Here is a 16,919-nt window from a genome sequence, read left to right as displayed (position 1 = left end):
AGAGATGACAGAACTCAACAGAGAAAAATATTTGTGTTTACAAGGTGCCTTGCTGGCCAGTCTTATGCTGTCATTCACAGTTACCTATACAGAAGTAAAAGACAAAAGAACAAAGTAATCTGCCTACAAAATAGGGGAGGGTGGCCATCCTCTTCCCTAAACAATTACCTCACCTCAGGTGCCCTTGAATCTCTACCCAAAGTGTGGAAATGGAGATTTCATGTTCCGCTGTGGCTCTTTGTCAATATCTTTGGGTTATCAGTGAAATATACTGGTTTGGGTTTTTTAAAACTATGAAATGGAGTTAATCTTGCTTGCGTGTTTTAGAAGATTTGTTTTGTGTTAAGTCTACATGCAGAAATACCTTTGTGAGCAGAAAGCTGTGCATTGACTTTATAAAACAGGCTTTGCTTGACTTGTGACAAACCTTTATTTCAAAAGACACCTTCAGCATTATGGTTATGTAGAACAAAATCCATTTTGTGAACAGAAAATTTTCTATCGTCTTAATTTTTCTACTTTGTTTTCCAATGGAAACAGCCTGATCTTTGCTTTTATAGTGTTCTATACAGGAACAGGAGGCAGTACACTCAGATTCCAGTGCATTGCCTGAAGAGTTAAAAATTCAAGTACATTTCTTCCAAATGATGGTACTCAGAAACTCTTTACTGGTTGTTTCTGAACAGCTCAGTATCCACAGGACACTAATGTGAGTTTGGGAAAATCGATGCCAAATGACATCAGTGTAATGGAGCATTAAACAAATACCTTTCAGATATGGGATGCTGCAAGGGAGATGCTAAGGTTGTTCTGCTTCTACTTCAGTCATAAATCGGGACACAAATATTGCAGAAACTTTTGATTAACCAGCTTCTAACACAGATCCAGCATTATAAAAGAGCAGATTTTATATTCCATTGGGATTCTGACACCCAGAGGCCTCTAATAGGGACCAGATGTGAAATAGAAAAAATATTTGGGAGCAGTTAATGCCTAACCATAAAAGTGGCCATGTGTAAATCACTGTACAATGTGGTTTGAGCAAGGGCATTAGGTGTTTTCTTTTTGGTTTTATTTCCCCCAAGGCTGTCTGTGTGTATTCATGTATTGTGCAAAATCAGTCAGCAAAGAGAAATATTTTGATCCAGCACTCCATTGCGCTCAGGCAGGATTATTTGTAATTTTTCTAAAGTTTAAATCTGCTCTTGGAAGAGAAAAGCAGTTCAGTTTGACAAAGAGCTGTGCTGCAAGGCCTTCATCCTCTGAGGGCACGTTTCTGGGTCCTGATGCTTCTCTTGTTCTCAGGTGAGCGTCCTTACCAGTGTCCCTACTGTGACAAAGCTTTCAGCAAGAACGATGGCTTGAAGATGCACATTCGCACCCACACCAGGGTAAGTCCCACACAAGGAGGAGTTTTTATGCTTGCTTGAGGATTGTCTGTGACTCATGTGGTGAAAAGCAATTAGTTGCTGTTTGTGTAGAGATTAGGCTCTGCCAACCAAGGTATTTTATGTCTATCAAAATAAGAGGCAAAGATTCAAGTCATTAACTTGCGAATTCTAATTAGAACTCCATTACCTTCTATTTTTCTGTGTTTGATTTCTTTTATGTTGAAATAATAGCTGTACTAACCTCTTCATTTAACCCGTGGTTATTTATAGGTATAAATTAATGTTGTTTACTGAGTAAACAGCTCTGTAAAGGCTTCACTGTGACTGAAACTTCAGTATCCAGTGCTTTGATTCTTACTGTGCCTGTAAAGTCCAGTCACTGAGATTTTCTAGAGGCTGTACTTTATTAAGTGATGACAATTTTTATATAACTTTTATTTAATTGGGAGCTGTTACAGCTCACAAAGATGAGAGCAACGTTGAGGCCAAACCAAGGAAATTCTGCATCTACTGGGAAATAGGAGAGGTGACATTTAACTTAGTAGTCTCTATATGTAAGTGGGCACACAGAATTGCTTTTTAAATAAGTAAAATTAAAACCTGTTACAATTTCTATTGTTCTGTGTGGGTCTTGAGCATATTAACTGAGGTCCTAGATAAAGTTTTAGCTTTTGTACCCCAAACTATACAAGTAATGAGTAGTTTGTGCAATACTCTTGGTAGTTCATTGGGAACAGGCTAGTCCTATGTTGTTAGTTGTTTCTCCTTTTTTTCCAGCTGTTAAATCACTTTAAGAAGTGCTATAAATTCTTTTCTGTTGTTACTATCCCCTCTTAACTGTGTTTGCACCAGGAGAAATTTCATGACCCATCTAAGTTCTACATGACTGTGAGGGGTAAACAAGCTCTGAAACAGTGCCAAATCCAGGGGTTTTTTCTGATTTTTTCATACAGTTTGAGTAAAAACAACAAACACTCCCCAGTCTCTGTAGAAGAAAAATAAAGGAAAAATAATATTATTAGACTTTTAGAGTCTGCAGTGATTTACACCAAGTAATGTTTTCTTCTAAGCATTTTTTAGCTGATAGGAAAGGGAAGAGGAAAATAAATTTTAAGGAGTGGATATTTCTTTTTAATATATGTAGACACTGTAATTAGACAGGCTTTGTGTAGCACTAAGAGCATAATAAAATTTGTTTTAAAATGTCTCAGGAAATATTCTACTGTACCATGGAGGCCAAATACCATCCTTAGAGGTACAAAGAACTCAGTGCACACCAAATGTGATCTAAGTGTTTCCATATACTTGAGATGTGTTGATCATGTACATTTGAAAGGTCACATTTCAGTTTTTTTATTTTGATGTGTGAAGGTGCTGGTCATCCCCACAGCTATGCTGTAGGATTAAAATGTGCAGGCCGAACATGGTTTTTTAGACTTGATTAGATTTTGGTTCTTTTTGTGGTGATGCTGCTTCTATCCCAAAACTTGACAGTGAGTCTCATACATATTTGATTGCCATTGCATATTCATTTATCTCCATGTAATTTTTTTTTTACTTTGAAGTAACAAGAATCACTACTAATAATATTTATATTCATAGTAATTTCTAAATTGAAGCCTGTTGCTATGTTTTTGCATGTCCCAACTTCCGCTCTTCCTCACAATTGACCTTATTTAATATTTAAGTAGAACTGGACAGCTAAAAAATCAAAAGTCATCTTAGGAGGAGGAGGAAAAAATGGGTTGAAATTATTAATAAAAACAAGAGAAGAAAAAACAAAGTTTATTACTGATTTCCATGGATTTTCAAGCCAGAAGATGGATTTATGCCTGAGTCTGTTCTGCAGAATATTATCCATGAAGTAGCACAGGATAATAAGCTATTGTTATTTTACTGTTCCGGTGAGTAAATATTAGTGCAGGTACAAGGGAATAAATATGTGTTTTAGCTGATGTGGAAGAGCTGAGTGGTGAAGGGAATTGGAAAGGGAGGAAAAGAAAGTGTGGGAGCAACAATACTGACAGGTAAATGGGGAAGACACCATTTGTGTCTTGGCAAGAATGTGAAGATTTATTTAATCTTAGTAGTAGGTTGATGCTTGTCAGGAATGCAGGGTGCAGGAACCAAACCAACCCCCTTCAGCAGAGAAAACAGCTGCTGAGCTGTTCAGGTGTGTCTTTCCTGAAGTGAGGGCTCATGATCCGAGTCCTGACTCTGAAGGAGATGTGTTCTAACTGCACTGTGTAAGGACTTCTCCAGGGAAGAAAGAAACTTGTGCAGAAAGACTTTGAGACCCCTGAGCACAATGCACTAGGACTTGTTCTGTGTTCCTAGGCTGTTTAAACAAAGATGAACTGAAGATTAGGAAATAAAAAATGCACTGTGTTTACCAAAGGTTTGGGTCCCACTGTCAGTTCTAAGAACAAGAAAAACCAGGAAGTCACACTTGAAATTTCTCTTTTCAGTCATCCCATGTTTTGACTTTTTAAAATGCTGTAAGGTTGTTTGCTCTTTCTTTTTTTACCCTTTCCTACACATACATTTTATTTGAAATTTATTCTTGCGTGCAAAATCATTGTTGAAAGAGTAAATAGCTAGATGTATAAATCATGAAGGTATTTTTGTATCAGCTGAGCCTAGCAATGTGGAAATAAAAACAGTCATAGCACCCTCCTGCAATGATAAGTTATTTTTTATTCATAAATATCTTGAAAAAACCAATCTGGTCTATTGGCCAGAAGGTTTGTGAAGTGGCTTAAAAGTAATACTGTAGCATTCACCAAAGACAGTAAGAGATTAAATCTCATTGTATTTTACCAGTGGGCTTAAATGCCAGACCTGATGCTGGGGATCAGGAAAAGCTGCTGAAAAAATCATTGTAGAAAGTTGATTAAGGTCTGGCAGCTGCTAAAGTGAGCACAGCCTGGGTGGCCACAGGTGTCAGCTCCAGCTCTGGAGTAAACAGAGAAGGTAAGGCCAAACCCCTGCTGGCCAGGGCAGGGAGAAAACACCACCCACCTGATATTAAAATGTCACCTGAGTATTGATTTGTTTCTATGAAAGTAAATGTGTTTGCTTTATGGTTTGATGGGTTTGGGGTTTTTTTCCTTAAGGAGAAATATAGCAGCCTAGGAAAACATAAAGGAGGAACTTATTGAAGTTGTTGATGAAATGAGTTTACAGACCATGTCAGCTTTGAGGGAGTTACATGCACATTTCCAACCCTCACACTGCAGGAAACTTCATCTCTTTTCTAAGGCTTTATTCAGTGCCTGACTGAACATTGCAATGTTTAAGCTTAAGCATGTGGAAAAATTATTCTATGTTGTAGCAATAGAATTGCTAATGCTTGGAAATATAGCCATTGATAGGTGCCCAGAGTTGTTGTCATGTTGAATTGATGTTTTCATTACTGCTGTGAATGGTGATTTTATTACAGTTAGATTCAGTGGTGGAAAACAGAAAGAGTCAAAGCTATTTGAAAATGGCTTTTCATGACTTGATTTGAATATTTCATATTTACATAAAATAGATATATTTAATTTTTATAGCTTCTTTAAAAATCTGAATTCTAGTGGGTGGAAGCTGCCAGCCTGTGCTTAAATGAAGTACATTTCTGAGGTAATTTAAAAATTAGAGTAATTTCAGTGTATAATTTTAGTTTCATGCATAAGTGCCTACTATTTTAAAATACATTAATATTTAAATACATTTAAACCACAATATGTGTGGAAATTAACCAACCTTGGAATAATTCCGAGTTTTATTTATGGATTTCATGGGAATAGGGATAAATCATGGTGTGTGTGGAAGTGAGGCAGTCTCCTGTAGAGGACTCTTGCCGACTGTTTTTGTTCCCTGAAAAAGAAGAGGTCCTGAGTTAAACAGGCTTTCCAAGGCACTCATTTGGAAATTTACACTGCCCCCTCTTTTCTAATCCAGAGGAGTATTAAAATAGTAGTAAATGAGAAATAATGCAAGGAGAATATTGACATAATTTCACTTCTCCTGTGTTTCCCAGGTAATACTTGAGCTTAAACTTTGAGAAAGTGTTGTGTGTTTTAGAAGCACTGTAGAATGCTATTGTCAAAAATAGATTCCATTGTGTATTAAATACAGAATTCTGGGCACATGACAGTGAGTAATGAAATAATATGATGTGTTGATTGAATTTGGAGGGGTTTTTCCATCTTGGATTTTATCTCTATTTCCCAGTTGGTGAGATAGGGGTGAGTTCCCAAACATCTGCCTGAGGATGATGACTTTGCCAGGGCTGTGGTTTCCTTGCTTCTGCAATCTGTGTTTGCACATAGAATGTGGAAGGTTTGAATCCCACTGCACCTATATTTTCACACTTTTTTATGTAATCTTGACTGATGATCATCCCTTCCTTGCAGACTGAAAATGTACTTTTTCTATATTGATACTGTTATTTTCCAGGAGAAGGTGAAAATCTATTGAATTTTCAACAATGCTGATTAAATAAACGCTCCTTTTCTAAATTTTAGGGCCAGAAATTACCTCAGCAGTTCAAAAAATTGCAAAGAAATGAGAACTTTTCAATTTATGGGCAGCAAATAGGCAAGACTGCCCTGGAAAATGGGAAGTTAGTGATATGGTAAAGCCAGATGAATTGCATATACTGGATGTTTTTAAGAAATGCCTTTTTCTTTTCTGGCAGGCATTTCAGAGAAGATTCATGCTTTTGTTTTAACTACAGATTTTATTGCAAAAAAAGGTTATTTTTTAAATACTCCTAAAACTAGATTGAGACCTGTTCTAAAAAAAACATTAGTCATTTCGAATAAAAGTCACATTTTGTTTAAATCTGCCAGAATTATTTCACAGTTGTTTTAACAGGAAAATTTTTTGGCCTGCTCTAATTGTTGGAAATATTTTTTAAAGGATTTTACTTTTCAACATGTTCTTGTAAAGTGATTTTTAATTGAGGCTAATATTATAAGTTTCAAATCCTTACTTTTATTGTAAATTCTCATCACCCTTTGTCTTCCAGTGTCAATGTTATGTTAGTAATTTAAATAGGCCTCTGTCTCTGGGTCAGCCACTTGCTGTAACTTGCAGAAACTTTCTAGTTCTAAGAGAGCATCTTGTTAGTTCTTGAATTTTTTTCACACTTAGGTGCAAAACTGGAGTCCATCAACTTGGGCTATCTGTGATTTTAAGTGTAAACAGATTTCCTGCATTTTCAGGTTGGCAAAGCTGAAGGATTTCCAGATTTCTCTTTGAGGGTAACGAGGTCCTGGTAGCTGCAGACATGACTGGAGTATTTTAATGTTATCTGGCTGGTCATGTTTGTTCATTCTAGGCCACATTTTTCCATTTGCCTGATGTTTTTTCAAAACACTTTTTTTATTAACCCTCTGTTCAGGTGATGATGCAAGCATATAAATCATATTTAGTAACAGTAATAATGATATTTTCAAAATTTTCACATAAAATGCCTTTTGAAAGCAGATGATGATATTGTATCAGAATCTCATGAATAGACATTTTAAGATTTTTCTGTGAGCAAAGGAAGGCTTTGTTTTAGAATAATGGAAAGAAAAGGATTATTTTTTATTTTTTTTGTCGCATCACCATTATTCCTGTCAGTTTTCACATTCATGTCACAAGTGTAAATATTCACATGTAATACAAGACCTGATAAGCTTTTCCTTTTTCCTCTGAACTTCTCTCAAGCTTCAGTGTTCAGCACGTTGAAAATACAGGCCCATCAAGTTGGTAGTTGTGTTCGTAACTCTTATTTTAATCTTGAGATATGTTTATTTGGTGGTAATAATGATGATGTTTAAATTATGTTTGTCTTGCTGTCACTGTTGAGCTGATGAAATGGTTCTAAATTCAGATTTAGAAAGCAAGCTGGAGAGACTCCTACCAAAGTCATTCGCATTTCACCCGTGTAACCAGTATTACTGGGTTTACAGAGCACAAGTGCTATCTTACTGTACATAATGTATTTATATTTCTTAAGGGACATACAGGCAACTGCAGCAGCAGCTAGCAGTTCAAATGTTCTGCATTTGAGTAATTCCATCTGCTGTGCTTGCAGGACACACTGTGCAACCTTTGTGTCAAGCTGTTGAAGGTGCACCAAATGTCCTTGAAATGTGTCATGTTCTGAGTGAGTTCTTTCTAGTGCACAGCACAACTTGCTTAGGATTCAAGGTGTGATTTGTGATTCGGCCATCCACAGACACAGAAGTGTGTACTGCAGGCCCTGTTTTATTTGACATGGTTTTTAAAATGTTTAATTCTTTCATTTTTAATGGTGAAACCCACCAGAAATGGGAGCTTTTAGGTCAGCATGTGTCAATCTTACAGCAAAGCACCTTCCAGAGTACCATTGGGCTCTGCTTGGCCTTTCCTTGTTCAGAGGCAGGAACGTTGTAAATCCTGATCTACATATTTCTATTCATGCCTGACATGCTAGAAACTGAGATATTAAATCACTGCAGTATCAGCCATGTCCTGTCTCTCTCGCTCTCCCTGCTCCCTTCCTCATTTAGATGGTCAATAAAAGAAAACACATGTAACCCTTCAGCTTGGCTGCCACCACAGCCATGGCCTGGCAGATATTTCTTCAGTAGAGGGCAGATTGATAGTACCAGCATTTGCTAACTCCTCTGAAGTCAGATTTGGATCATCTTCCCAATGAGCTCCTGTTTTGTTGATAGTTAGCAGGTTTTTCCCTTTTCTTCATGTTTTAAATTTGTCCAGCTTTTTTCTTATCTCGGTGTTGGCCCCTTTTGTCCTTTGGTAGTGGTATTAGCTTTTTCAGACCTGTTGCTGTGGTTTTTATCTTTTTTTTTCCTCTGCTCACATTTAAAGCAGTGATGATTGTGCCAAGCAAACGTCACATTTTCCATGTTGCAAAGTGTTGCTTTCTCCAACCATTGTGCAATGGAAATTTGACACGAGGGGGAGAAGGAGCAGAGAGAAAACGAAAAGCACAGAATGTTTTGTTTTGCGGAAACTGATTGGTGAGGATGATGTTTGCTTCAAAATCAACAACAAAAAAGTCTTTTTCTCTGGAGATAAACTGAGGGCCAGGTTTTGCTCTGGACAGCACTACTGGTTTTCCTGAAATAGACACAGATGTGAATGGAGGGAGCCTCCACTCAGGAGAAAGGAGGCTGGTGTGAATCAGTCATGTCTGCTGAAGTCACTGGAATATACAGATGGAAGGGATCTAAAATTAGATCAAAGACAGCTTTGGATGTGTTTCATGCACTACAGATGTGAATTTCAATACAGATGCCAAGGGGATGTTAGATACACCATTTTTGCCACAGAGAATAATGCAAATATAAAATATAGAACAGCCAAACATAACCTGGGGGAAGATAATACAGCCCAGGTTTGTGACTCCAGCTTCCCAGAGTTTAAAATGGCTCTTTGTCCAAATTGGAATCCTGAAATCCATTTAGCACTGGGATGATTGACCTGGTCATTATCAAGTCAATTCTTCAGATAGCTGAAGACCAAGACAATAAAAAGGGAGCGAGTCCACCTGGTGCAGTGTGCAGTAGTGAATGCTTTTGTAGGTGTTTAAGATGTGCACATCGTATACTTCACTTTGCACTTTCTGGGGAACAGCCTCCACACAGAAAGACTGCTTTTAGAGAACGCACAGAAATGTGGTTTGTGTTAACCACAATGCAAAACCAATTAAGGGGTTGTTGCAGAAACCTGCTTTTCACGTGGCTTATTCATACATTTCCCTTAAAAATGCAGACCCTGCTCCATGAAGTCTTTAGTCAGGTCAGCAAAGCTCCTTGTGACATGGACTTTTTGATCTAGATGATAATTTTTTTTTTTCACAGATCAGTTCAGATCTTTTTTTTAGGTAATTTGTTATGTTTTGCTGTCTACTGAAGAATTATGGAAATAACACTGCCTTTTCTAGGAAACTTGGTGGGAGGTGACTGCAAAATCAAAAAACCCCATCTTTGCCCCACTGAGGCCTTTGGATCTGCCCTAAAGAGAGAGACTGGGACATACCCTGCACTAACTGATTGTGCACTGTGTTAGGTGTATGGTGAATCCTGGCAGGATTCAGCAATATATGGAGACCTGATGGTTCCCAGAGACTGAGAGTAGGAATTCAATAACCAGACAGCTTATTCTCTTTGTTGCTTTAATGCCTCAGTTGTTCTGTCTCACTTGTCCTTGGATCCCACATCATCTCCCCAAAGAACTTGATTACTGCCTATTATTTGTTAATTCATAGATCTAGCTGCTTTTTTTGGCCTATTGATTTATATTCATTGCTTTCAATTTAATTTAGTAAAAAGCATTTACTTTTCTTAAAATACCTAAACAGTACAGAATTAGAGACCACAGAAAAGAGTAGAACGAGAATGAAGGAAGTCTAGCTGGTGCAAAAATAAGGGTGCCTCTAAAATATGAAAATTTTAATGAGGCCATGTGCATTGCCATAATGTTAATTCTTGCATTTAATTGATTTATTATTGATTTCTATAGTTTTTCTGTAGCTTTAGTGGAATCAAGGAGGAATTACTCCTATTAAAGTTTCTATATGAAGGAACAACATCAAAGAAGAAATCTTTGCATAAGTGGATTTCCTTATTTATCTCTAATTATTTGTTTCAGGTCAGTGAGATTGCAACTTTTCTAACATCATGTTTTACAGTAGCTGCTAACCAATAGTTCTAATAAAAATACAGATGGTTTGGTTGCCATCTGCACTTCTTTTGAGATGCTGCAATAAGTATGTGATTAACCTTCTGTCACCACTTTTCAAAATAAGTTTTTCTGCTACCACAGGCTTTCCTTGTACATCCTCTTCCTCCCCTTACCTCTTCCTGTGATTGGAAACCTCCAAACAAACTCGAAGTTTTCATAAATAATCTTACTTGTCTGTGTGCTTTAAGCATTTCTGGGGGATAAAGGAAAGAACATGGAATTTTATGTTTCTGTACCTTTCACGTGACAAAAAGCAGACTCCCCAAAAGGCTGGGTTTGAAAGACTGGAATGGATAATTAATTCATAAGTGGGTGCTGAAGTGGAAACTGTCAGGCCACAGCTTTCCCAGCTTTCACTTAATCATTTGAAAGTCGTTTTCTGTTGTTTTCACTGACTGTAATACCTTGGAGAGAAAATAAAACTTGCACCATCCAGCATGGAATTCCACTCCTTTAATGAGCTGGGCTCTGTGTTGACTCACTTTCACTCGCTGTTGTCATTGTGTGCAGGAAAAGCCGTACCAGTGCTCGGAGTGTAACAAGGCTTTCAGTCAGAAGCGAGGCCTGGACGAGCACATGAGGACCCACACCGGGGAGAAGCCCTTCCAGTGTGATGTGAGTTCCTCTGCTCCTTTCCCTTCGTCTTCTCAGCCTCAGTGCAGCAGGAGGGTTTAATTGCAGGGATCTTGTGGCCTTGGACTTATTGCTTGTGGCATGGTTACACTTCACATGGGCTTGAATTGCCTAGGGAATGGAAAGCCATTCAGGGAATTTCATGTACCCTCTTTGCTTGCCAAGAGCCACGCACACCCGTTCATTTTATGGTTTTGGATCCCATAAGAGTTATTTTCACCATTAGTAATGCAATTTGGATGTTACCATTTACAAGTTCATGCTGCTTGGGTTCCTGTATGAATTGTATGACAGGTTAATATTTGGAGATTAGCTTGTGTAGGAAAAGGGATTTAATTTATTACATGGAATCTCAATGCTTCTGATGCTGAATGACACAAATATGAATTCAGAATTGCCTGTTTGTGGTAAAATCTGGTCTGATATTTTCAACATCTGCTCACAGCCTCTTGTTACTCAGTGAGGAAATCTGGGATGCTGTGCACACTCACAGGGCTGAAATGCAGCCTATCCTGTGACAGTTCATAGATCACTGTCAGGTACCCTTCATGCAGCCTGCCCCCCTTGTATGCAACATCTCTCAGCTTTTGGGAGGTAGGTGGGAAGGCTGAATGTGCAGAAGCATAATGTCTTTTAGAACTATTAAATGCCAAAATTGTTGCTCAAGGATTTAGAGGAAGGCATCAGCATGGGTGTAGAATTAGTGTAGGTGTTTTGTTTCATGATACTGACTCTTTATGAGGCAGTCACAGGGGAGTGCCATCTCTCAGTTATATTCTAGATGGCTCAGTCTGAGCAGCTGTAAATTGGCTCAGAAATTTATATAATTAGATGCAAAAATAAAATAACAGCTTGGCAGGAAAGTTTCAAGGGTCTATTAACTGTTCAGGTTTTTAATGAATGATCTGATGTCATTTCATTGAGAATAAAATACATTAATTTAATGAAAAAGTTCAACTAAAATATTTTGCTGACATCTACAAGTTAGGAAATTTGCTGTATTATTTTGGGATAATCTCAGCCTGGCTCTGGATAGTACCTTGAAGATTTCTCTAACTCCAGTTCATTGTCAATAACTTTTTCAGCTTTCAGATTGTTACACTGTTTATCAGCTGTTGGCCAGCTTGCAGTGTAAATGTAGTTTTTCTCATATGTGGATCCAAGATTCACTGCTTTTGTACTCAGAGTGTGCTTTTGCAGACTGACTTGGTATGGTGGTTGTATTTTATTCTTTTTCCTTGCTTTAATTAGAAATAGGAGCTGTGTGAAAGCATACTTTCCTGTTTCAGCTTTTCCTTCAGTTTTCCTCATGAATCAAGTAGAGCTGTACTTTCCCAAACCATAGCTAGAAACAGCTGTAATCTGTGTCTAGTCCTAGTCCTTGAGAATTCTTCGGAGTGTACCTTCAGTTACTGGTGGTATTTTTTGTACTTCAAGTTTCTGCCTTGTTTCACCAAAATCACTCTTCAGAAGGAGCTTTTTGCTGGCTGCACACTGCCAGAGGCTGCTGATCTTTTGGGTTTGGACATAACAGCACATGCCTCCACTGTTCATTTCCTCACGCTTCAGCCACCCAGGTGCCCACCATGGTCTGTTGCTTAATGCACACTTGGAGAGGTTTAAAATTGATTTTTTTCAGTCATTTCTCCTTATTTCACCTGGGCTCCTGTTCTGCACATGCTGGAGACACAGTAAATGTAACCAAGAGCAGCCCGTTCTTCCAGAACTGTCTTGCACATTGCGTGATTCCAGATGTTTATGTAGAAGTTACAAGAAAAGCAGTAGTGGACAATTACAGAAAAATGTCCCTATGGGGGACATTTATTATGAGCTACCCAATACTAAATTTCCTTTTTACACTTGAGTATTTTCACCTACAATTTTTTATTCCACTCAAGATAACTGTAGACGCTCTCAGTATTTTTCACATAATGACTTGAGTGGTAATTTATGACAACAATTTCCACAAATTCTTATCTCTGGAATACCACATACCAATTCTTTTAGTCTATATTTTTGCTTTAAATATATATTCTTTTTCCAGAGTCAGAAATAAAAATCATGTCTTCTCTTCCTGTCTCTCTCTCAGGCACATGGAACAGTCATTACAGTGCAGGATTGAGTTACATGTGAAACTAATCCCTGTGCTCTGTTTGAGAAAGGTGCTACAGTTTATTTATGTGTCTATTCCTGTGTCTTATCAGTCAGCAAAAGCATTTTCAGACCTTAATGTCTCAAAGCTCTCACATCCCACAGATCGTAGTGGAAATTGAATATTTCCATTTTAAGATGGCAATTCTAATACATGTCGCCTAGAAAAGTGAAAATAACTGAAATATGGAAATAGAAATGCAATTTTTCATAGAAAATTAGATGTCTGTCCTCTTCAGACCAGCCTGTTTTTTACTGGAAGGCCAATTGAACTTCAATTTCTCAGAGACAATAGATTATTTTTGGGGGGCAGAAAGGTCAAGTACTGCCTGTCCTGGTTTCTTTCAGTACAGTATTTCCTTCTACTCTGCCTCTGGTTGACCTTACACTTTCTTTCAAATGTCAATCCTCCCTACCTGACCAAAACTTTGATCATCTTGAAGAGATGGATTAGAGCTCAAGTGCACATTAGCAAGAGTGGTTGTGAATGTAAAAAATATCAGTCTTGCTTACAAAATTGATATACAAAGCAAACTCTTAAAAAAAAAATCCCCAAAACTTTTCTACATAAGAACAGCACAGGATGTGCCATACCTTTAATAATCCTGTGCATTCCAGGTTATATTTGAAGAGGGAAGATAGCACAATGTGCTAGAGTCTTGGAGGGACAGAAGGACGCATTACATTGGTCACATGAGCAGAATAAATGAAATAAATGTACTTTGAGGCTGTGTTATAAGCTGTTTATTTTAGAAATGAAGAGGTGTGTATATGATACACAGAACACCAACACATCTTGTATGTGTGTATATCCTTGATTGGCCTCCTGGCTCTCAAGAACATGGAGTGTTTACAAGTGTGCGACACTTCCAGCACACTGGGATTTGTGGCAGTGATTAGATAAATGTTATGGGTTCCCCTTGTGTGCTCTGTGGAGGGGGAAACAGAAACCTGGGTTTGGCAAAAGCAGTGCTCAAAGCTGACCAGTGGGTGCTGTAATTGAGCACTGTCAATAACAAAGGGGTGGCTGTTGCTTGGGTCTCAGGTTTATTCAGAGATCATTCACTGGGAAAAGCTGGAGAGCTGCAGTTGCTGTATGAAGGTCTTCAGCATTATGTCATGTCATAAAGTCAAACATGTTCTAGTGCAGCAGCACACAGTGTTGGGAGAAGTTATTTTGAGTACAAAACTTGCCTCTGGCCATTGCCATTTTATGGTCATTTAATGGTTTAGCCTTAACTGGCATAAAATCCATATGCTGGAGGTCAAGATGATCTACTTACATAGTCAGCTCTTGTTGTTGTAGTTTCAAAAGGAATCAGTCACCATTTAGCATTTGCAGTAGTTGGGTGCCAATATAAATTTAAAGCTTTGATTTTCTCCAGAGGGATTGTCCTGGGTTCCTTGAGTTTTTTTCTGCAAGAAAGAGATATTGTTTGGAATGAACATGGAATTTTAAGAGTGCAAGACTGTGGATGGTGATTCTTGTTTAATTATATGACTCTTGTCTGATTCATTTGTCAAATCAGCAGCTGCTTCCTTTTCTTTTTTTCTTCATTTTCCTGTCAAATTCTTGTTAGACTATTTCCTTGCATGGTAGGCGAATGTGACATTATATCTGCACAGTTTCACTTGAGTTGGTGTCTTGCCTTAACTTTTAATTCTAACTTTTCTTTGCTGCGCTTGTTCTTTCAACATTTTGTGGTTTTCATTTTAACTTCAGTACGAAAGTTTTTATAAAGGAATGGCTTTAGTATGGGCAGAGTCCCTCGTGCCTCTGTCCATCTCTTCAAATGGCAGAATGAACTGGACTGCTTGGAGTACAATGGAGGAAGGAGAATGGAACACCAGATAATAATGCGAAGGAATTGCACCTTCATTTACCACATGTCTGCCATTTTCTTGGCCAGGCAGAGAGAGGCTAGAACAATGAGGTTTCCTTTACATTAGTAATTAACCTTTCTTACAATCTTCAGAACCTCTTCATTCTCACTCCTCTCTCCTTGTAACTGAGCAATTGGAACTGATTCTTTTGGAAGCTGCAGGTGTCATTCTGGAGGTCAGGAAGGATTTCATTTGAACTGATGGATGCTTGTGAATTTTGTCACAATTTTTGCTGCATCAAAACCTGAACAAAGCACCACAATGTTACCAGGACACCTCAAGGTGTTGGTATTTTAAGATTAAGTCTTTTTTAGACAGACGGCATCCTTGTGCCTGTGGAGCCATTCCTAATATACAACATAAAAAGGCAGAGTAAAAATCTTTCAGGTGCTCTCTGAAGGAATTTTTCGTCCAAAGTCCAGCTCATTTTTTAAGTACTGCAGGTATGTGTGGCTGTGGCCTCAGTGATGTAATCTTGGGAGTGCTGTACGTGCTTGAAATTTTATTACTTGGTTTGTCTTTGTCTTGTCTTCTCTGCTCAGGTTTGTGATCTGTCCTTCAGCCTGAAGAAGATGCTGATCCGACACAAGCTGACTCACAACCCCAACCGCCCCATGGCGGAGTGCCAGCTCTGCCACAAGAAGTTTACAAGGAATGACTACCTCAAAGTGCACATGGAAAATGTCCATGGAGAAACTGACAGCTAAATATGCCCTCAGTGAGAAGGGTGGATCCAAAGTGGTGCGTTTGTACGTGTACAAACTCCAGACTTTCTACCTGGCCAGTAAGCACAGTCAGGAGAAACAACTGTAGTGCCTTCACATATTATTTTTCCCAATTTTGTTGTAAATATGTTAGTAGGAAAAAAAACCGAAAGACATTCTGATGTAAACCAGCTTGAAAATAAAAAAAAAATTAAGATACAAGAACTTTGGAAAAATTTTATCCTCATTTAAACAAAGAAGCTTTAAGCAGACTTTTCTTTGTTATTGACATCCTTAGAAACTTAGATATTAGTAGCAGTGCCTGGAAATCCTGGACACTTGCAACCAGACTTGGCTGTCTGCAACTGTATTTCTGTATCTAACCTACAAGGCTGCATTAAAATTATTTAATTTGAAATCACACAGAATTTGTCATTCTGATTGACTGCTGATTGTATCTAGGCTTGCTTTATTCATATCATAATTCTGCATTTTGTTGTAACACAATTTTGTCTCATTTTATTTGCAGCTTTCTCATTACTGTATGAAACTCATTAACTTGAATTGATTCTTGAGATGCCAAAATGTGTGGGTAGAGAACTGTGGAAATCTGTCAGCGTTCAGTATTCCTGTATGAGATTGAGGAGGATTTATTTCATCTGGTTACGTGAAACAAGACTGAAGTGAAAATTTTGAGCAATTTAGTTTTAAGTACTATATTCATACTCATCACTGTGGCTGGCAAGGCAAGTGGAAAGACATCTGAACAGGGTGGCTTGAGCAGCTAGAATTGTTGAGTTTGCATGTGTTTGCTTTCCTGGTGAATAGCTGGTTCCCACAGTGTTTCTTCCTGCTGAATCAGATGCCCTGGATTTCTTCATATCACTTAAATACCTTTTTCTTTTTTTTTTTTCTTAGTACTGTTCATAAGCACTGGGAAAAATTCTGCTTTAAAACCAAGTAATAATCAAATTCTTCATGTTATCAGAGTGAGTTGTTTGCTGCAGAAGACTCTTCAAAAGAGTTCCCACAGGCCCTCTTGTACAGCCAGATAACCAATAAATTCTTATCTAGAAGGACAGTAAAACTGTAACTTCAGAGGCTGATTGCATGTGGAATTCCTGAGTTATCAGCAGTTAATATTAAGGCTCTGGCGTTAGCAAACTGTTCAGATTCATTTTGGACCTGTCAATGTTTTGCAAAATGAACTGGGACATCTGTATAGAGTTGCTGCAGATTTTGGAGAAGTGTAATTATTCATAATTCTCTCATTTGTGGCAACCTCCTATGTGTAAAAGCATCCTAAGCCTTCATGCCCTATTTGCTTCCTGAGAGGTACAAGAAACTTGGAGACTTTGCCAGTTCCATTCCACAAATCATTTGTTCATATAAATCAAGTACATTCTAAGTGTCTAAGACAAATGTA

The 16,919-nt window shown here is 38.0% G+C and overlaps 1 protein-coding gene across 2 annotated transcripts in view; it reads left to right on the top strand.

Annotated features, from left to right (window-relative positions):
• The window catches only part of PRDM5 (PR/SET domain 5), a 169,569-nt gene that overhangs the window by 42,407 nt on the left and 110,243 nt on the right, over positions 1-16,919 (top strand). Inside the window, exons 15-17 of one of the 2 annotated variants that reach the window (XM_064416379.1) lie at positions 1,306-1,391; positions 10,632-10,736; positions 15,332-16,239. In XM_064416379.1, coding sequence (XP_064272449.1) covers positions 1,306-1,391; positions 10,632-10,736; positions 15,332-15,496 — 356 coding nt within the window. In that variant the 3' untranslated portion in view covers positions 15,497-16,239. Of the gene's footprint in view, positions 1-1,305; positions 1,392-9,899; positions 10,604-10,631; positions 10,737-15,331; positions 16,240-16,919 lie in introns of those variants that run through there. The other variant, XM_064416380.1, reaches the window with a different exon arrangement.

The sequence above is a fragment of the Passer domesticus genome, chromosome 4 (assembly GCF_036417665.1).
Source record: "Passer domesticus isolate bPasDom1 chromosome 4, bPasDom1.hap1, whole genome shotgun sequence".
Taxonomy (NCBI): Eukaryota; Metazoa; Chordata; class Aves; order Passeriformes; family Passeridae; genus Passer; species Passer domesticus.
This window is presented reverse-complemented; position numbering and strand designations above follow the sequence as displayed.